Below are 20,058 nucleotides of genomic sequence, written 5' to 3'. Positions count from 1 at the left end.
AGTAGTATGTGGAGTAGATTAGATCGGTTTAAATAACCAAGATCTTTCTTCCCCAGCGGAGTCGCCAAAATATGTTGGCGCCAATCTAGGGCCAACACACGAATGCTCTTGATCGCGATGTGAGCGACGGCACAATTGCAGCGTCGATGCTCAAACCGGTCAGACCGGTTCGCCGGTGTAGAACAGCGAAATCCGACGAACACTCGCCCGGGAGTGACCCCGTCAGGGCAAGCGCGCGTAGGGTTGTTCTAGGATCGGCAGGCCATCTAGAACGCCTTCAGACGTCGCGGAGATGAAGGAAGAACAACAGAAAAGGGTTGGAAGGAGATAGGATTTGGAGATAAAAATAGAAACGATAAACATAAAGAAAAGTAATGTATTGATGTGTTTTTTGATCGATTGGATGTCTCAATCGGCCGTGGCCCTTTATATTTATAGGGTGGGTGGACTTGTCCCGCAAGAAATCCTATTACAAGATCTAAATCTATGAAAATCTCTAGTTGTACTCGGACTCTACTTGGACCGGTCAGACCGGTCGGTTTCCTGCCGGGCAGGCTACAGCACCCTACCGGTCAGACCGGTCGATGCCAATTTTGGCTGTCAACACACCGTATCTACTATATTCGACCACAGCTACATCTAGTTTCCACAGCATATTTCTAGTCCCTTAATCTTGTAAATAATATCTATAAAGTTGCGATTGGCTTCAGATGTTGGCAAGGGTAAATGCATTATGTGATGGTGTTTTCAGGGAAACATGCACACCAATTAAGAGTTGAGAGAATCTACATGAATTTTAAAATCGGTTTTGTGAACAAAGTAAACTCAGTGAGTGAGAGGAGTTATACCACTTACCACTTATGAAATTGCTACAGCAATAACCGGGGGCACAATTGAGACTGAGGTACTCGTCCACTTGGCAGTCCAAAAGGCGCGGTCAGGAATCCTTCACTGCACCGCACGTGTTGCGCCATGATCTTAACCACTTCACCTTCGCAGCAGCAGCTTTTTACATTCAGGGGCGGATACAGGAGGGGGGCTAGGGGGCTCAAGCCCCCCTAAGCTCCCCTAATTACACGTAAAACACTGTAGCAAGACCTCCAAATCACCATTAAATCTTCACACAAATCAACATCTCTATTGTTTCAGCCCCCCTTGCCTCCAATCCTGCATCCGCCACTGTTTACATTATAGTAATCCATGCAGCTCTCAAGTTTTTTGCTTCACAAAGACGCATGATGCTAGTATCAGCCTTCTGTTAGGCAAAACAACAAACAGCATGGGCGCGTGCATGACTGCAGAGTGCAGAGGAAGAGTGATCGTAGATTCGTAGTGTCGTACCATGGGCTGGTGGCCGGCGGCGGGAGTCAAGCTGCGGGCACCAGATCAGAGGCTCGCGGGAAACCAAACCGGAGGCTATGCTGCGCGTGCTGGTGCGGGTGCGCGGCCAGCGTCGGAGCCGCCGAGCCTGGAGGAGCAGAGCAGACAACCCACAGAGCCGCCCGGCTCGGAGATGAAGGCAAGAAAGGGTGCGCCCACGGCGCGCGGCAACGCTAGGGACATTCCCGACCTCCGCATCAGACAAGGCCGCGGACCCCGACGAATCGCGCGTGCGCTTCCGGTTCAAGAACGGATTGGATACCTTGCGTTGGGAGCTAGGACTGGACAAGGGTGCGAATCTTCCCGATTCGAGCCGGAAAGCATGGCGGCGGCAGCGGCGGCGGCTGGCAGAAACCAGGAAGACAGAGTAGGGTCAATTGCAAAACTGTCCTCGTTTTCACATCTAACTGCACGTTTACCCTTATTTTTTAGATTTTGCATGTTTACCCTTATTTTTTGAATTTGAACCATCAATCTACCCCTATTCTGTGAAGGGAAACTAACAGTATTAACAAATGGGTGAAAAGACATATATGCCCTTGCTAAGATTGACCCCAAATTCAACATGACAAGAGCCGCCACGACAAAACCGGCGGCCACAGCATGGGCGTGGGCGGCCGGCTGCGGCAGCGGCTCGCGCAGATCCTCCTCCATTCGTCCTGCGCCACCACCTCGGTCACCAGCAATGCCGCGGCCTCGCACCGAGAACCACCTCCTCCTCGGTGCGCGCACGAGCAGCGGCCCAAGCCCATCGATGGCAGGTCCCAGCGCCGCCGCCACCGCCGCCGCAGCACGCAGGCGCTTGTTCACATCTCCATCGACTGTTCCGCGTGCACGGTCGCGCGCGGCGGTTCTGCCTTCGCCGATGCCGGCGGAGAGGGACATCGATGCCGTGACGAACGGCACGGGCAAGAAGGGCGATGGCGATAAGGCACGCCCGCCGCTGTACAGCTGGTCGTTGTTCACCGACACCGACAGCGAGCTGGCGCCGTTCAGCAGCGACGGGGAGAGGGGCCAGGAGACGGACACGAGGTCGACGCTCTTCTCGTCCCACAGCTTCTCCTCCGACTCCAAGGCGGACTTCTACACCGCCACCGGCGCTTGCGCCAGGCCGAGGCGGCACACGAACCCGCCTCCTCGCCACGTACCGCCTCGGCGCGCCCAGGCCCGCCGACACGTTCCGGCCGCCCGCGGCATCCGCGACGGCGGGTAAGCAGACACGGAGAAGAAGAAGAAGCTGGTGGACCGCAAGGACGGCATCCGCGGCGGCGGGTAAGCACGAACCGATTCGCGGCCACGCACTGACCGCCGACCACGAGCTGTGCTGCGGCGCTGCCCGCCGACCGCGACCCGAAACGAATAGCGGTCGTCCCTGCGCCGCCGCCCGCCGTCTGCGAGCTCAGGCGCGGCCACATGCTACCCGCGAGGCGAGCGGCTGCCGAGGACCTGCGTCGCCCGCCGCCCGCGACGCGAGCCGCGGCCCCGCACTACTCGCAAGGCGAGCACCGGCCGAGGCCCTGCGCCGCACGCGATTCGAGCCGCAGCCACACCTGTCCCCACCGGCCGGTCCTCCACCGTCCGCCGGCGTTGAGAGAGAGGATCCTTTGGTTCGTTATAGGAGATGGGTCACGCACTGGATGCGAGACGAGGTGTTTTGGGTAAGGCAAGGGTAAAAACTTCATTTCCTACCTGTTTCTTTCTTCACGTTTTTTCGCTACCGAGTTGATATTGGGTAAAAATTGGTTCAGCTCAAGGCGTTGAGAAATGAGGGCAAACGGCCAACTCGGATTAAAAAAATAGGGGTAAACATGTAAAATTTAAAAAAGAGGGGCAAATATGCAGTTGAAGCTTGGAACGAGGGCAGTTATGTAAATTACCCGACAAAGTAAATCAGGGCCCATTCGTGATCGTGATCTAACATAAGGGGGTGTTTGTAAAATATCATTGAGGGGGGGGGGGGGTTGGGGGGGCAGTAAGCAAATATTCAGATCGTGATTAATCACGATCCAAACTAGGGAGTATGTTATATGAAAATTTAGAGATCAAACTGCAAATATTGGCTAGGATTTCGAATCCATCATCCATGGGCCATTGCCGTAATTTTCGCGACCGTTGGGATAGTGATAGCAACAAATCGTGCAAGCAAAGGATAGTTTGCTGCTGCAGACGAATCGTTCTCTCTCTCGGTTGGCGGAACAGATTCAGGAGGTAGTGATACAATTTCTCCCCAAGCCAATACTTTGCTTGTAGTTGTAGACCGTAGTCCAGCCCAGAATGAAAATGCCATGATCATGATGAGCGCCCCCCCGGCTTGTTCTTGTTCTCATGCAAGCGCCGCTACGACAGATTGACCGGCTGGGCAAGTGGCGGTTGGCATCAGTAAGCCAGGGCTAGCCGGTGGTCATCGTCTGCACACGCTGCCGGTATTTCGTATGCTCTTGCCTGAGCCATCATGCACGCGTCATGTCCAGGTCAGGTAGTCGCCTTAATTAAACCCGATAGCGTTTAATCTCCTTCCTTGGTCCCAGACACCTCACGGCCTCACCGACACTCTCCGGACACTCTCCGCCCGCAACCAGCCACTCGCGGTAGTGGTGCGAGCGCGCAGCTTGTCTCGCACAAAAGGAATCCGGCCCGCCGGGAAACGCAAGAATAAGACCGGCGCGCGCGGGCCGCCGGTGGACGCCATGATGACGCCGGGGCCGAGGGATCGAGCGGTGGCGGACAGCTTCGTCAGGCAACGATCCATCCGAGCGGCGGCGGGCGAAGCACCTCGTCGCGCCCGATCGATGGAGCGCATGCACGCGAGCAAAGCGGGACGACGGGTGCGTTGCTTTGCTGACGTCAGCAGATGTGATGGGCCGTCTACCCCCGGAATTGAATTTGGCCTTATCGATGGTGGCGCGCGTGCGTGCGGGCGCGCCAGCGGCGTGATGCGGATGCGCCATCCGATCCGATCGGTCTCCGCCGCGTGCTGGTGTTAACCCAGCGCTGATGCTGATGCGCGGCCGCCCGTCAGTGTGCTCACATGCTGCTTCAAGTAAGGGAATTTGATTCTTCACTGCACTTTCTTAGCTTGGCCGAGTCAATTCTTCGAAGGTAGCAAAGCCGTGGCTGCCTGTAAAAGCATTGCCTGATGAATACCATGGGCTCTGATCTTGTATTAGTAGCACTAAGCTACTAGGTGCCCATATATATAATCAAGCCACAATAATTAATCCAAAAGGCTGAGCGTTTCGTATAGCTCATCTAAAAAAAAGTCTATATAGCCAGCTAGCCATAGCGCATATATATAGATGCCTCTGCATGGTGGATTGTAAAGGTGCTGGAGTGCAGTTCTATACTATAAAGGCGCATTTGGGCTGCATCTATCAGTGCGCCCCCGCCCACATTAACAGGCGGATCCAAACGCTATCGGGTTTATTTCTAAAACCGTGGGTTGGGTATGGGTTCGATCAGATCCATGCCGTGTCTGGAATGGTCGCGTCTGATGTTTGCTGCCCAAGCTGTTGGCGACTGGAGTGCAGAACAGAACAACATGCAGCTGCTTGCTGTGCATCCATGTGCGATGTACTACTAGTAGCATGCATGATGGTACAAGCTACATACAGCATGTGTTGTACGCTCTACAGCACCTCTGCCGAAGAAGCAATTCAATATTCCCATGCACGTGCTGAATCTGGGGATCTACCTCTAAGAGCAGGTATAGTGGTGGGCGGGAAGCCGGCGGAGAGCTGGCGTGGCATAGGAGAGAGAAGGAGGCGGGTAGCATGCTAGACGCCGGCTCAAGCGGGCGGAGAAGCTCTGCCGCTGCTGCTATTGGTTGAATCAGCGGGACCCACCACCATCAGGCCATGCGCTGCCGCCGGCAGTCGGCTGGCTTATAAGCCATGCCCTAACGCCGCGGTGTGAATGGCTGTCCTCTCACGCCGCCGAGGACTGCAGCACGGGACACGACGCCGTGTGCGTTGCCGTCAGACTCAGCGCCACTACGTCAGTGTGCAAGCTGGAGGGCTGGCTGGAGTAGTTTGCAGAGATGCAGTCTGCAGTGGCATGGACGATTGCCGTTCCGAGCCACCATCTGCAGTTCTGCATGCGAGGGTTTTTGTTTCCTAGCGTCTCGATCCGTTAGGCGGCATCAATCGGCCTGCATGCACATCTCCATCGTCACATGACTGTACACTGTGCGCAGGGCACACCGTACTCGTTCACATTCGCAAAATTCTTTGTTAATGAAAAAGCAAAATTATAAACAAGCGCGCCGTTTGGGTGATGGGATCTTGGCTGTAATTGCTTGAATACATCCATGATTATTGGTCCATTGATTGATCGATATATCGGGATTATCTGCCTGCATGCATCCTGTTTTGTTTAGTACATGTGTAACCGACAGTTTGGATTATTAATCAATACAACGTGCTACGAATTATTAGGTTTCTTAAAAGGAAAAATATAAGAGTTTTTTGTTTGATTTGGCAATTAGCCGTTATATATTCAACTCTTTGTTCTCGATCGAACAGGACGGAACGCATGGCAATAATCTGCTGGTCCTGTCGCTGCAATTTAAATAATATAGTAATCTGGTCCACCCTGTAGAGCACTGTAGCTTCGTGCGCCCCCGTGATGCACGCCGATTGGCCGTCGACGAGGCCGGCCGACAGCCCGGCGCGGGGCCTTCTTCCTCGACCGCTTCTAACCGACGATGGAATTAGTGCTCAGATCAGCACGCATGCGCGTTTTTTTTATGCGCCACCGTACCCTTGGTAGACAAGTGATCGAGCAGAGTGTGCATGCGCATATATCTCTTCACACTCCTCTTCCCAGTGCTGCACCGAGCGAGTGAGCTCACCACCCAGCACCAGCAGGTACGACGCCTCATCACTTAGCTTTGGGGAGCTATAGGCCAGCTAGTTCAGTCGCTAGCTAGCACGCAGCTGCTAGCTACTGATTGATCGACAGGAGGCATGGCTCCTCAGCCGCCAGCGAACGGCGGCGCCGGCCATGGGGGCGGCATTGCTGCCGGCGCCGCGGCGCCGTCGGCGGAGAACGGTGCCGGGCATGACGGGGGCAGCATCAGCGAGAATAACGGCGGTGTTGCCCGCGGCACGACGGCGCCACCGCCGTCGGTGGCGGCGAACGGCAACGGCAAGCTGCACGGCACGAGGAAGCGGCGGCCAGCGGTCAATCCCAAGGACCGGTACTGGACACCCATCGACGAGAAGGAGGCGGCGGCGGCCGTGGAGGACGGCGGCGAGGACGGGCGGCGGCCGCTGCTGTTCCGAACGTACAGGGTCAAGGGCATCCTCCTGCACCCCTACAGGTGCGTGTACTACCATCGTATCCGCCCAAATTGATCACGCACTGCGCCCACGCTTCAGCTAATGCCTCTGTATTTCTACTTCTGTCCAAGCCCGTGGTTACCACTTTTGGGAGCGTCAGCTATCAGCTACGCTTACGCACACCCATTTCCCGTCCTGACCTTTATAGTTTGAGCGTAAACTACAACTAGACTAGACTAGACGGTGCTAGTAGCAGTACCAGAAGAATTGTATACCCTCTTTCGAAAGTAAAAAAAAAAAAAGATACTTTTAAAAGGCTACTTGTCACGGCCCACGGGCCGACTGGGCTGCGTGGGTTACTGTAGCGCAAACTACTGTAGCACCACGGAGCTCAGCTCCTCCCAAACCGAAAGTAGAGAAGGAGCCGAACCAGTTTAAATAGCCGGTCCCTGGGAAGTTAGTAACTCCGGTTCGAATCTTTTGCGCGAAGCGAGGATGAAAGCGCAAGAGAGTTATTTAGCAGGTTTGGTTTACTCAACGTGTAGAGTAGATCTTAGCCGTTATTCCGGGCTGGGTCGTTACAGGGGTATCAGAGCCATACTCTCGCGGTTTCACGCCACGTACGGGGCAGAAGTGTGCGTACATGAGCACGTCGGCGCGTGGAAACACAGATGCCAGCAGCCCATGTGTGTTCGGTGGACGGACACACATGGGCTGCTGGTAGTGAACCCACGGACGTGGCACATGGGATAGCACTAGACGTATGAGACGTGGGCCAAGAGAGGTGATCCTGCTCCTTTGTCCCGTATGGGTAAGCTGGTTCGACGAGGACGTCGAATCCTAACGGGGGGAGATTGTCACGGCCCATGGGCCGACTGGGCTGTGACGGTTACTGTAGCGCAAGATACTGTAGCACCGCGGAGCTCAGCTCCTTAGTCCCAAACTGAAAGTAGAGAGGGAGCCGAACCAGTTTAAATAGACGGTCCCTGGGAAGCTAGTAACTCCGGTTCGAATCTTTTGCGCGAAGCGAGGACGAAAACGCAAGAGAGTTATTTAGCAGGTGTGGTTTACTCAACGTGTAGAGTAAATCTTAGCCGTTATCCCGGGCCGGGTCCGTACACTGCTAGTATTAAGTTAGAAGTTGCCAATAAAGAAATAAAAAATCATCTACTAAGCCTGCGAGTTTAGTCGTCACTCGTCAGTTCTTTGGCTACCAGTAAGGCTAATCCCAGTGGGAGTATTATAGGAGTGTCATAAATATTAAATGTACTAACATGTACCAATAGTATGAGGAGAAAAAGGAGAGATGAGTGTCATAAAATATGAGAGAATTATTATCACCATGACACCACTGACACAATTTTCAAATTTTCAGTCTCGATAACTGTGTCGATGACACTCCCACTAAGACTGGCCTAAGAAAGTTATCACTTGATTGAGATTTTCTCTAGACTCTCTGTATCGTTCAAATTTTATCAGATGTCTCCGAAGAGATAGGTTTTCTCTAGACTCTGGAGGGAGGGAACACTGCACAAAGCCTTTCAATCAGCAGTTCTTCAGTAGTGGACTAATTAATGGTGGGCGATTTAGTTGGTGTAATAAACAATACCGGGCTTGTATATTTTCTATCGGAAAAAATTCTTTTTGCCTTCCTGAACTATGCGTCAAATTTGAGTTTCCTCCCTAGACTTGAAAACTTACGAAACCAGGCAAACGACCTCCCGGAGACCGCTTTTAGGCGGTTTTGTCCGACATGGCGCCCTGTCACCAGTCCGTCGTGGAGAGTGGCCCGAAGATGTGGCACTGGGCCCACAGAGGCGACCTGGGATTCCAATAAAAAATGGCGCCGCCGCCCTCCCTTGCCTCTCGCTCGCCAGTGTGCGCCTCGCCATGCCCCGGCACACGCCGTCGTCGCCCTCGGCCACCAGCTGCAGCGCCGCCTCGACAACCGCCGCGCGCGCGAACCCCCGGAACCTCATGCTGCCCCGGCTCATCCCGTACAGCGTCGATATGCAGTACTCCTCCTCCGTGCTCCCCGGCGCCGCGGAGCCGTCGAGCATCAGCCTGACGACTGCGGCCACCGCGCCGCCGTCCATCAGGGCGGCACGCCCGTCGGGGCAGCCGGCCAGATTCTCCAGGATCATGACGGCCAGTCTCCGCAGCGCGGCGGTGTCGGCCTCGCTACTGCGGTCCCGCGCCTCCGCGGCCGCGAGGAGCATCCGCACGGCCCCCGGCGCGCGCGCGATCTTGGACCGGTTCATCCCGGAGAGGGAGACGTGGTACAGTGCCATCCCGGCCTCGCGCCGCGCGCGGTACCCCGAGGCGCCGGCGAACAGCTCCAGCAGCGGCGGGATCGCGCCCAGCACGCCGATGGCGGCGCGGTTCTCGTCCTCCACGGCGAGGCTGTACATGGCGCCCGCGGCGTGGTCGCGCGCCTCCGGGTGGCCGCCGCGGAGCACGTCCACGAGCGGAGACACCGCCCCGGACCGCACAATCCGCACCTTGTTCTCGGGCTCCAGCGACAGGTTGACCACCGCCGCCGCGGCGTTGACCTAGACGCCGGCATCGGCCAAGAGCAGCATCGGGCACAGCGCCGCGAGGAGGCGCGGCGTGCAGAGCTACCTCCTTACCTCCTTGTTCTCCCGCGTCGCCTGCCGCAGCGACACCAACGCCGACGCCTGCTCCGCGGGTGTGGCGCCCTCCGCCCCGAGCACGGCCATGACCTCCTCCTCCAAAGCGTCACCCCTCTGCTTGGAGCTGGGCTCCTGCAGCACGAAGCTGTCGACGCTCTGCCTCCTAACCCGGACCGAGGAGGCGGCCTGTGGCCGCTGCGACCTGGAGCTCTGGTCCTCGCGCTGAGGCGGCATGAGGCGGCGGACGATGTCGTGGGCGGGTACGGCAGCGGGGCCGGGTGCGGCAGCCCGAGGCGGTCGCACCAGTTGAGGATGGCGGTGCGGAGCGCGACGTTGGGGACGAGCACAAGCGGGGTCGACGAGGAGGCGGACGCGGCGAGGTCGGCGGCGACAACGACCGGGTCCGCCATCAGCGAGCCCGAGATTGGGCAGAGGAACTCCTCCGGCGGGTTGGCCGTGAACGACGATGGCGGGGAGGGGAACGGCGGTGGCGCCCACCAGGGCCGGCCGGTGCCCGTCGCCATGGGCTCGGCTGCTCAGGTGAAGTCGTCAACCCCGCCAAAGGAATGGTGAGCGAGAGGCAGGGGAGGGCAGCGGCGCCATTTTTTATTGGAATCCCAGGTCGCCTCACTGACAGGTGGGCCCAGTGCCACGTCTTCGGGCCACTCTCCACGACCGACTGGTGACAGGGCGCCACATCGAACAAAACCGCCTAAAAACGGTCTCCGGGAGGTGGCTTGCCTAGTTTTGTAAGTTCGGGCCCATACATTTCTGATTTTCAGTCCAGGGAGAAAAGTCAAATTCGACTTATAGTTCAGAAAGGCAAAATTGATTTTTTCCTTTTCTATCCGGCATAATAGAAACTGGGCCGACTAGATGCAAACCCGCCTGCTCGTTCTCGTCACACGGCCTTTTTTAAGCGGCCTGCTTATTGGCCTACGGACCACCCACACTCCTCCCCAACCCAAACACACGGATACGGCCCACTCGGCGATGACCGACGGCGACGAGCGAGAGCGAGAGCGACCCTACCACCGCCGATGGCGGCGGGGCGGCGATGCTGCGCCTCCGCCCCTCGGCCCGCGGTCCCGCATCCCAGCTCCCGCCGTCCAGTCCGGGGGCTCTCCCGGGCGGTCCGCCTCCGCTGCTCTCAGCACCGCCTCGCACGGGTCGCCGGGGAGCGCTCAGCCGACGTGCTGCCTCCGTGGCGCGTTCCTCCAGGTCCTTGGCTTTGGATTCTGTAATTTCTGGATCTCCTATGCGATAACTGTGGCTGAGAGTAGAGATGCCCCACGCGCATTGTGCAATACGAGTGCCTAACGGAATATTTCCATAACAAGAGTATGGATGAATGGGTGCAGTCCTGTAGTTGAATTTTACAAATCGTTTAGTGACACTTTGAAATGAATTTACAAAACTATCATCTTAGACGCGATAGAACAATTTTTTTTTTAACAACTAGGCAGGAGCACTGATGCATTTAAGAGAGAAAGCAGAGTTTACAGTTAAAACAAAGGGTTGTTATTACATGAAACAAAATGAACTCCTCGACTCATGATTACAGCTAGGATAGCACAATTTATTGGTGATGTATTACAACATTTAGGTGCAGTGACACTAGTCATTCATACTGTAAAATTCCAGCCATTCTAATTTCAATGATAGGACTTCTAGCGGTTCTCCCTGTCTAGATGTTCTAATTTTGTTTCTGGTTTTTGTGCGACAGGTTGCTGACCTTGCTCAGGTTGATTGCTATCATCCTATTTTTCATATGGCGTATTAGGCACCCACACGCCGATGGCATGTGGCTCTGGTGGATATCGATTGTTGGGGATTTCTGGTTTGGTGTCACTTGGCTGCTAAATCAAGTTGCGAAGCTCAACCCTATCAAGCGTGTCCCAGACCTCGCCCTCTTGAAACAACAGTTTGATGATCTCCCTGATGGCAACTCCAATCTACCTAGACTTGATGTTTTTATCAACACTGTCGATCCAATAAATGAGCCTATGATATACACTATGAACTCTATCCTATCCATTCTTGCTGTAGACTACCCAGTTGATAGGACAGCTACCTACCTCTCCGATGATGGCGGGTCAATAATCCATTATGAAGGCTTGCTTGAGACTGCAAATTTTGCTGCACTGTGGGTTCCCTTTTGCAGAAAGCATTGCATTGAGCCAAGAGCTCCTGAGAGCTATTTTTCCGTAAAGTCGCGCCCATACACTGGAAATGCACCAGATGAGTTTGCTGATGATCACAGGCGCATGTCTAGGGAATATGATGAGTTCAAGGTGCGTCTAGACGCACTGTTTACTAAAATCCCCGAACGCTCAGATGCATACAATGCAGAGCTCAAAGAAGGTGCAAAGGCAACCTGGATGGCAGATGGAACACATTGGCCAGGGACATGGTTTGACCCTGCTGAGAACCACAAGAAAGGACAACATGCTGGAATTATTAAGGTATACAATGCTACTCACTTTTCTTTGTGGAAAAAGCTTAGTTTGTAATACCAGCATCTTGTACTTGGCATAGTCATACATGAGTAACCTAAGAAAGTATATTCATCTATTTACCCCTAACATGACTGTCTCAACAGGTTATGTTGATTCACCCAGGTGATGAACCTCAATTTGGTGCTCCAGCAAGTGCTGCAAACCCTCTAGACTTCAGTGCTGTTGACATGCGGCTTCCAATGCTTGTCTACATCTCCCGTGAGAAGAGCCCATCCTGTGACCATCAAAAGAAAGCAGGCGCCATGAATGTGCAGCTGCGTGTCTCTGCCCTTCTGACTAATGCACCCTTCATCATCAACTTTGATGGCGACCACTACGTCAACAACTCGCTGGCCTTCCGTGCTGCAATATGCTTCATGCTTGACCGGCGCGACGGTGACAATACTGCTTTTGTTCAGTTCCCACAGCGCTTTGATGATGTCGACCCAACAGACAGGTATTGCAATCACAACCGTGTCTTCTTCGATGCCACCTTACTCGGTCTAAATGGCATCCAGGGACCTTCCTATGTTGGCACTGGTTGCATGTTCCGCCGAATTGCTGTCTATGGTATTGACCCACCTCGTTGGAGATCTGATGACTTCAAGATAGTGGATAACGCCAACAAGTTTGGCAACTCAATGTACTTCATCAACTCCATACCATCAGCTGCCAACCAAGAATGGTCCATGACATCACCGCCGGCAGATGAGGAATCAATCAAAGAAGAGCTCAATAATGTCATGAAGTGTGCATACGAGAATGGTACTGAGTTTGGCAAAGAAGTAGGCTGGGTGTATAACATTGCCACAGAGGATGTGGTGACCGGCTTCCGACTGCACCGGACAGGGTGGCGCTCTATGTACTGCCGTATAGAACCAGATGCTTTCCGTGGCACTGCACCAATCAACCTCACTGAGCGCCTTTACCAGATTCTGCGCTGGTCAGGTGGTTCCCTTGAAATGTTCTTCTCACACTGCCCACTCCTTGCTGGTCGTCGACTCAACTTCATGCAACGAATTGCCTACACCAACATGACAGCCTACCCAATCTCATCAGTCTTCCTTGTTTTCTATCTTCTCTTCCCAGTCATATGGATCTTCCGTGGCGAGTTCTACATACAGAAGCCATTCCCCACATATGTGCTGTACCTTGTCATAGTGATAGTGATGACAGAACTGATTGGTATGGTCGAAATCAAGTGGGCAGGCCTCACTTTGCTGGATTGGATCCGCAATGAGCAGTTCTACATCATTGGGGCAACAGCTGTGTATCCATTAGCAACGCTGCACATAGTGCTGAAGCTAGTCCTTCGTGGGAAGGGTGTCTCATTCAAGCTGACTGCGAAGCAGGCTACAAGCACCGTGAACGAGAAGTATGCCGAGATGTATATAGTGCAGTGGGCGCCACTGCTGATCCCCACAATAGTGGTCATTGCCGTGAACATTGGCGCGATTGGGGCGGCGATTGGCAAGGCGATTGTCGGGGGATGGTCACTCCTGCAGATGGCAGACGCGTCCCTTGGACTGGTATTCAATGCGTGGATCCTGCTGCTGATCTACCCGTTTGCGCTTGGGATCATGGGGCGGTGGAGCAAGAGGCCTTATATCCTGTTCATCTTATTTGTTGTTGCGTTTGTTGTAGTCGCAGCAGTGGTTGTTGCCATCCATGCTGTGCGGACTGGCTCTGTTCGGTTCCACTTCAGACATTCAGGTGGTGCTAGTTTCCCTACAAGCTGGGGTTTTTAGCTTGTGGTTATCTTTTGAGTAGTGGCACCCGTCATGGTAAATTCCGCTAGCTGAGAGTTTTTTCTTCGTTGTGAAGCTTTTACATGATGTAAATCGTGCATCGGTTGTACAAGTTTGTTCAGTTTATGAAAAATTATCCATTTGTATGGGAATGATACAAAAGTTGTGTTAGAGTAAAAGATTCTTCTTTATGGTGGAACAAAAGATATGTGGCTATGTTCTGTTCATTACGTTGGTGAGTGGTGACTCTTTTAGTTGCATTAGTAGATTTTCCCATATACACCGCGCTGGTCTTTTACGGGTCCATTTTAGACATTTGTTTGGTTCCAATTCCCCTACTACTGTTTTTTTTTCTTTTGCTTGCTTTCATTGCTTAGTGGTGCCTATTTCCCATTTCTGAAGATTTACATGATGGAAATGAATCATTAGTTACTTGTACAAGTTTGTAGAATGAATGGAGAATTGGCCATTATATTTGTCTCGTGACCTTCTAATTAAGTATTGGCACGGTGGAGCTCATGTATTCCTGGCCGGAAGGAGGAGCTGATTAGTGGCGCCCAGAGTTCCTTGTGTTTCATTCTGGGGTCTTTTTACGTGATGTGAATCAAGCATTGTCACTTGTAAAAGTTTATTGAGTGAAAGTTTGACCGTTTGCCTGTGAAGCACATTAGAACAAGCAACTGGTCAGCCAAATACGCCAAAGAAGCAGTTTGCTGAGCCAGCCCGGGTTCGAGTCATGGCACAAGCTTCTTAAGATGAAAATCAGGGGGCCGTCTCTCCCCTGGTCGAGTTTTTTTTTTTTTACTGTCAGTCCAACTGTCGATCTTGATTTGGGGGTGAAGAACCGTGGGGATCTGCGAGCACGATTGTAGCTGCAGATGTGACAATTAATCATATACACATGAAGAGTTGACAACGACTGTTTCTTTTACTAATTTTATACCTAAGAGGAAACGTCCACACACTCGATCCCTCCTTCCCACAGGAGTTGACGCTGAAACAGAGAGAACAATGAACAACCATCTAGATCTGTAGTTCCAGGCGTCCAGGAAATATCTCGACCGTCGGTGGCCCGGCGCAACTGCGTACTCCGGCAAGATTACTCCGTCTAGGCGACAAGGCACCGCAAGTTGCCGTCTTTGAGAATGCCCATCAGTTATTTTATCTGATTTTTCTTCCTGACTCGGTCAGATCCGCCATGCCATGCGCATCCATGGACCATGGACCCTAGTAGTTCCTAGCTAGCGCACGTTTCCAGCGTGGCCGCATGGGAGATTGCTCCGCAGCATCGATCTCGATGTGCTTGTCTGTAACTGTAGCAGCATCGCATGGCCATTGCTCAGCGTCCACTCTCTGACCGCTCGCGACTCGCTGCCCGATGCATGGCCTGATCCCAGTTCCATAGCCAGCCTCCAAGGCGGCAAGGCCACCGCCCCCCGGGAAGCATCTGACGCGAGCACGAGCACGAGCACGAGCACGACGCGCCCGCACACCTCGGCCTTTTCCTTTTTCGACGACGCACCTCCAATCTAATCTCCCAAATCACCACTCGATTGGATTCCTCTCCTCCCGCCGTGAAGTCCACTCGTGCGTGCCACTGTATATAAAAGATGCGCGCGCCTCACTGCTTGGTGCTTGCCCTGCCCCCCATAGCTTCGGCTCAGTCGCCGGCCCTGGGCTAGTGCTCGTCGAAGGCGCAGGCATGCCGTCGACGGCGACCGGTAACGATGCCGGCCTCGCCGACCCGCTGCTGCCCGGCGGCGACGGCACGGGGCGGGCCGCCGGCGCAAGCAGCAAGGACAAGAATAAGAACTGGGTGCCCGCCGACGAGGAGGAGGTGCTGGCGGCGGAGGAACGCGGCGGCGAGGACGGCCGGCCGCTGCTGTACCGGACGTTCAAGGTCAGGGGCATCCTCCTGCATCCTTACAGGTACGTCGTCGGCTACTTCTGAAATCTTCTCTTCCTTTTCTGAACGTAAAGCTCGTAGGAGCTTTGCCAGACTTAATTTGAAATCTCGATGCTAGTTAATACTCCCAATCCTTGCAAGGCTGCATAGATACTATTGTGGCGCTTAATCGGCAGCCAAATTTCTCTCAAAACGTTGGGTGTTTTTCCATTTCTTCACAGGGCTAGAAGTGAACAGAGTAGATGTGGCCGTAGTGCCCAAAGCCCCAAACGACCTGCAAACAAAGTAGTACTACAATTTACAGTAGAAAAAGCAATAGGAGGGTTGGTGCGCAATGACCAATGAAGAGACTTTCACAGAACCAAAGTGCATAAAGATATAGCATAAAAGTGTGTAGAAAAAGAGCAAAAAAGGACGCATTGCACGTGATGGCCTCTGGGTTTCTGGACCGCACGTTCGGGCGGCTTGTTTATTTCAAATTTCAGTGCCATTATTTTATAATCATGTGTACATTACACCGATGATTTTTAGTTTTTTTTAAAAGTCAACGGACACTGTGAGGTGTATCAAATAAAAAAGGAAGATAAATACTTGTACAAAAGAAGAAGAAAAAACAAAGAGCTTTTACAAGGTTGCGTGATGGTCAGTCTGACATCTTCCTTCGCTCATGATTTGCTAAGTTTTTTTTCAAATTCCTATGAGATCTACATATCATTATATTAAGAAAAAATATATAATTTAATTATGCGGTGGGAAGCGTAAGCAATAGCACAAGAAAGGAAAACAGCTCGAAATGACTCTGCTAAGCTTAAAAGCTAGTGTTTAGGAATGTCTTTGAGTTATCAACACCTGGTCACCAATCACCTACCTAGTTCTCAACTAATATGGCCCTCAATTACACACTTTGCTTTGTAGCATCATCACGCGCAATTTGTAGATTTGAATTAGACAACAAAATTAGGCGGTTACTTGTTGATTTGGTTCATAGCTAGACTTGTTGGATTTCTTTTCCCTCTATTCTGTTTTTTTTTGCATGTCAGTTATTAAAAAAAGGGAGATTCTATTGTAAATGAAGCATGGCAACGAATTTGAATGCCTATGCCTAGGAAGAAAATCTACCAAAAGTTTGGCTGTACATGTAAGGCGTGACTGGAATTTTGTTCCTCCTTGCAATTTGGATCCTTTTTTCTCTCAAAAAAAAAACACATATGAAGGCTCAATCGGACCGAGGCACCGAGCTAATGCTCAATTCCTAAAATAGGTAAGGTTTCTAGTCTCTCAGTCACCTAAAACTAGAAGTCTATAAATGCATATTTTCATCTTGAGAGTTGTTGAATGTTGTTATTTTGATCTGACCGTTAACAGCGACAAAAATATCAAAAGATTGACTGAACTTGCACACCTTCTAACCTTCATTCTCTGTTCATCCCCGTGCAACAGGTTAATAAACCTGGCCAGATTGATCCTCATCATCCAGTTTTTCATATGGCGCATGAGGCACCGGGACTCGGACAGCATGGTCCTCTGGTGGATCACGGTGGTCGGCGACTTCTGGTTCGGCGTCAGCTGGCTCCTGAACCAGGCCTCCAAGCTCAACCCCATCCGGCGCGTCCCCAACATCGCGCTCCTCAACGAACAATTCGATCCTCCCGCCGTCGCCGGCGGCGGCGGCTCCAGCCAGCTCCCCTGCGTCGACGTGTTCATCAACACCGTGGACCCCGTGGACGAGCCGGTGCTCTGCACCATGAACTCCGTCCTGTCCATCCTCGCCACGGACTACCCGGTGGGCCGGCACGCGACCTACTTCTCCGACGACGGCGGCTCGCTGGTCCACTACGAGGCGCTGCTCGAGACCGCCAGGTTCGCCGCGCTGTGGGCGCCCTTCTGCCGGAAGCACCGCGTCGAGCCCAGGGCGCCCGAGAGCTACTTCGCGGCGGCGGCGGCGGACGGGCCGTACGCCGGGGACGCGCCGGGGCAGTTCCTCGACGACCGCCGGCACGTGCGGCGGGAGTACGAGGAGTTCAAGGAGCGGCTGGCGGCGCTGTTCACCATCATTCCCCAGAGGTCGGAGGCGTACGAGCGCGAGAGCACGAAACGGGGTGGTGCCCGGGCGACCTACATGGCCGATGGCAGCCATTGGCCTGGCACCTGGATTGAGCCGGCTGAAAACCACAAGAAAGGACAGCACGCTGCGATTGTTCAGGTACATACACGGCAACCCGCAGTCATGTACAATTTTTGTGTTCGTTTTGATCTTTGAGATCGGAAATCAAATGTGCTGCTCTGATTGCTGTCAACGTCGAGGACACAGGTTGTGTTGAAGCATCCGGGCGACGAGCCTCAGCTGGGCGCGCCGGCGAGCTCTGATAGCCCTCTGGACCTGAGCGCCGTGGACGTGCGGCTCCCGATGCTGGTGTACATCGCGCGGGAGAAGCGGCCGGGGTACGACCACCAGAAGAAGGCCGGCGCGATGAACGTGCAGCTGCGCGTGTCGGCCCTGCTCTCCAACGCGCCCTTCATCATCAACTTCGACGGCGACCACTACATCAACAACTCGGCGGCGTTCCGCGCCGCCATGTGCTTCATGCTCGACGGGCGCCACGGCGAGGACACCGCCTTCGTCCAGTTCCCCCAGCGCTTCGACGACGTGGACCCCACGGACCGGTACTGCAACCACAACCGCGTCTTCTTCGACGCCACCGCCCTCGGCCTCAACGGCCTCCAGGGCCCTTCCTACGTCGGCACCGGCTGCATGTTCCGCCGCGCCGCACTCTACAGCGCCGACCCGCCCCGGTGGCAGCCCGGCGACGGCGTGTCCAAGCTCCCGGACAACCCCTGGAGGCAGTTCGGCAACTCCATGCCCTTCATCAACTCTGTCCCGCTGGCCACGCACCAGGAACACCGGCCCGTCGCGCCGCCGCCGCCGGCGTCGCTCGACGACAAGCGGCTCGCGGCGGAGCTCGCCGACGTGTCGACCTGCGCGTACGAGGACGGCACGGAGTGGGGCTACGGCGTCGGGTGGGTGTACAACATCGCGACGGAGGACGTGGTGACCGGCTTCCGGATCCACCGCAAGGGGTGGCGCTCCATGTACTGCGCCATGGAGCCCGACGCGTTCCGCGGCACGGCGCCCATCAACCTCACGGAGCGGCTCTACCAGATTCTGCGCTGGTCGGGGGGATCCCTGGACATGTTCCTCTCCCGCAACTGCCCGCTCCTCGCCGGCCGGCGGCTGCACCCCATGCAGCGCGTCGCCTACACCAACATGACCATCTACCCCATCTCGGCGGCCTTCATCTTCGCCTACGACCTCCTCCCGCTCATGTGGCTCTCCGGCAGCGAGTTCTATATCCAGAAGCCGTTCCAGACCTACGCGGCCTACATGTTCGCCGGCATCGCCATGATGGAGATGAGCGGCCTGGTGGAGATCAGGTGGGCGGGGCTCACGCTGCTGGACTGGTGCCGCAACGAGCAGTTCTACATGATCGGCGCCACGGGCGTGTACCCGGCGGCGGTGCTGCACAGCCTGCTCCGGCTCGTCGGCCTCAAGGGCCTGCCGTTCAAGCTGACGTCCAAGCCGCAGTCCGCAAGCGGCGGCGAGGCGAGGGAGAGGTTCGCGGAGCTGTACGACGTGCAGTGGGCGCCGCTGCTGGTGCCGACCGTGGTGGTGACCGCCGTGAACGTCGCCGCCATCGGCGCGGCTGCCGGGAGGGTGGCCGCCGGCGGGTGGTCGTTTGCGCAGCTCGCCGGCGCCGCGGGCGGGCTGGTCTTCAACGCGTGGGTCCTGCTGCTGCTGTACCCGTTCGTCCTTGGAATTATGGGGCGATGGAGCAAGCGGCCGTACCTGCTCTTCGTCATGCTCGTGGTCGCGCTCGCCGCCATCGCGTTGGCGCACGTCGCGCTGCTCGCCGTGCTCGCTCCCGGTTCCGTGCCGCCGTTCCGGCTGGGACGATGGTGGTCAGGCGTCGGCGCCATCATTTCTCCGGCGAGCTGGCGGTTTTAGCTGATGATGTCTCATTAATCACATTACCTCACTTCTTGTTGTTGCTTTTTTTTTTTTGAGAGAGAGGGGTTGTTAACTTGTTATTGCTAGCTAAAATGAGGCCCGTGCGTCACAATGGGGGCCGGGAGAGTCTGTTTTTTTTTTGTTGGACAGCTAGAGCCATTTTGTTTATTTGCGGAATCGGCCCAGGCGGGCCATTAATTTCACCAACATAGGATGATGGTATACAGGAATCGATCAAGACTGTGGTCATGGTTTCGATGCATGAACACCTTCGCGTTTCTAATGTTCCAAATGATTCAGGTCAAAAACCGTACTTCTGATTCGCGTTTCTAATCCTCTATGGATGAAAATTAGCTGGACCACTTGTTGATAATTCTGTCTCCACATCGCTGTCTTGTGCTGATCTTATTTCGTTGGCAATGCCGGCTGTATGCTCTCTTATTTTGCGCAATAATTTAGCCAGTTCATTGCAAAGCCGTTACCAGAATGTTCCTTGCAACCGAAACAAAGTGCTGCCCGAACCTGAAGTCTGCATGAGACCTAACTGCAGGCTGGACTGGGTGCTCATTGGCCTGTACACTTTTTTGACCCCAGAAAGGATCCCAAAT

General features: G+C 54.3%; 2 protein-coding genes and 1 pseudogene across 3 annotated transcripts; 2 read left to right on the top strand and 1 right to left on the bottom strand.

Annotated features, from left to right (window-relative positions):
• The first annotated feature begins 6,137 nt into the window (after positions 1–6,137).
• Positions 6,138–13,754, top strand: LOC120690944 (probable mixed-linked glucan synthase 8). Of its 2 annotated transcripts, none has more exons than XM_039973871.1 (3): positions 6,138–6,700; positions 11,019–11,757; positions 11,895–13,754. In XM_039973871.1, exons 1-3 carry the CDS (start codon positions 6,345–6,347, stop codon positions 13,536–13,538), a joined length of 2,739 nt encoding a protein of 912 aa, XP_039829805.1. In that variant the 5' UTR covers positions 6,138–6,344; the 3' UTR covers positions 13,539–13,754. The 2 variants fall into 2 exon arrangements, with proteins under 2 accessions (XP_039829805.1, XP_039829815.1); XM_039973881.1 differs by lacking the exon at positions 6,138–6,700 and adding an exon at positions 10,240–10,513.
• LOC120690954 lies at positions 8,101–9,845 on the bottom strand (annotated as a pseudogene).
• A 1,013-nt stretch (positions 13,755–14,767) lies between the features above and the next one.
• On the top strand, positions 14,768–19,712 carry LOC120690868 (probable mixed-linked glucan synthase 9). The gene is made up of 3 exons (XM_039973732.1): positions 14,768–15,467; positions 16,885–17,647; positions 17,756–19,712. Exons 1-3 carry the CDS (start codon positions 15,241–15,243, stop codon positions 19,445–19,447), a joined length of 2,682 nt encoding a protein of 893 aa, XP_039829666.1. The 5' UTR covers positions 14,768–15,240; the 3' UTR covers positions 19,448–19,712.
• The last annotated feature ends 346 nt before the right edge of the window (positions 19,713–20,058 follow it).

The sequence above is a fragment of the Panicum virgatum genome, chromosome 2K (assembly GCF_016808335.1).
Source record: "Panicum virgatum strain AP13 chromosome 2K, P.virgatum_v5, whole genome shotgun sequence".
Lineage (NCBI taxonomy): Eukaryota > Viridiplantae > Streptophyta > Magnoliopsida > Poales > Poaceae > Panicum > Panicum virgatum.
The sequence above is the reverse complement of the archived record's forward strand: the minus strand, read 5'-3'. Positions and strand labels throughout refer to the sequence as shown.

Excerpts from the sequence above, each read along its gene's own strand:
- LOC120690868 (XM_039973732.1), top strand. The coding sequence starts at position 15,241 with ATGCCGTCGACGGCGACCGGTAACGATGCCGGCCTCGCCGACCCGCTG. Across the intron at positions 15,468-16,884 it reads ATCCTCCTGCATCCTTACAG|GTTAATAAACCTGGCCAGAT; the intron begins GTACGTCGTCGG and ends CCCGTGCAACAG. Across the intron at positions 17,648-17,755 it reads AGCACGCTGCGATTGTTCAG|GTTGTGTTGAAGCATCCGGG; the intron begins GTACATACACGG and ends TCGAGGACACAG.
- LOC120690944 (XM_039973871.1), top strand. The coding sequence starts at position 6,345 with ATGGCTCCTCAGCCGCCAGCGAACGGCGGCGCCGGCCATGGGGGCGGC. Across the intron at positions 6,701-11,018 it reads ATCCTCCTGCACCCCTACAG|GTTGCTGACCTTGCTCAGGT; the intron begins GTGCGTGTACTA and ends TTTGTGCGACAG. Across the intron at positions 11,758-11,894 it reads AACATGCTGGAATTATTAAG|GTTATGTTGATTCACCCAGG; the intron begins GTATACAATGCT and ends CTGTCTCAACAG.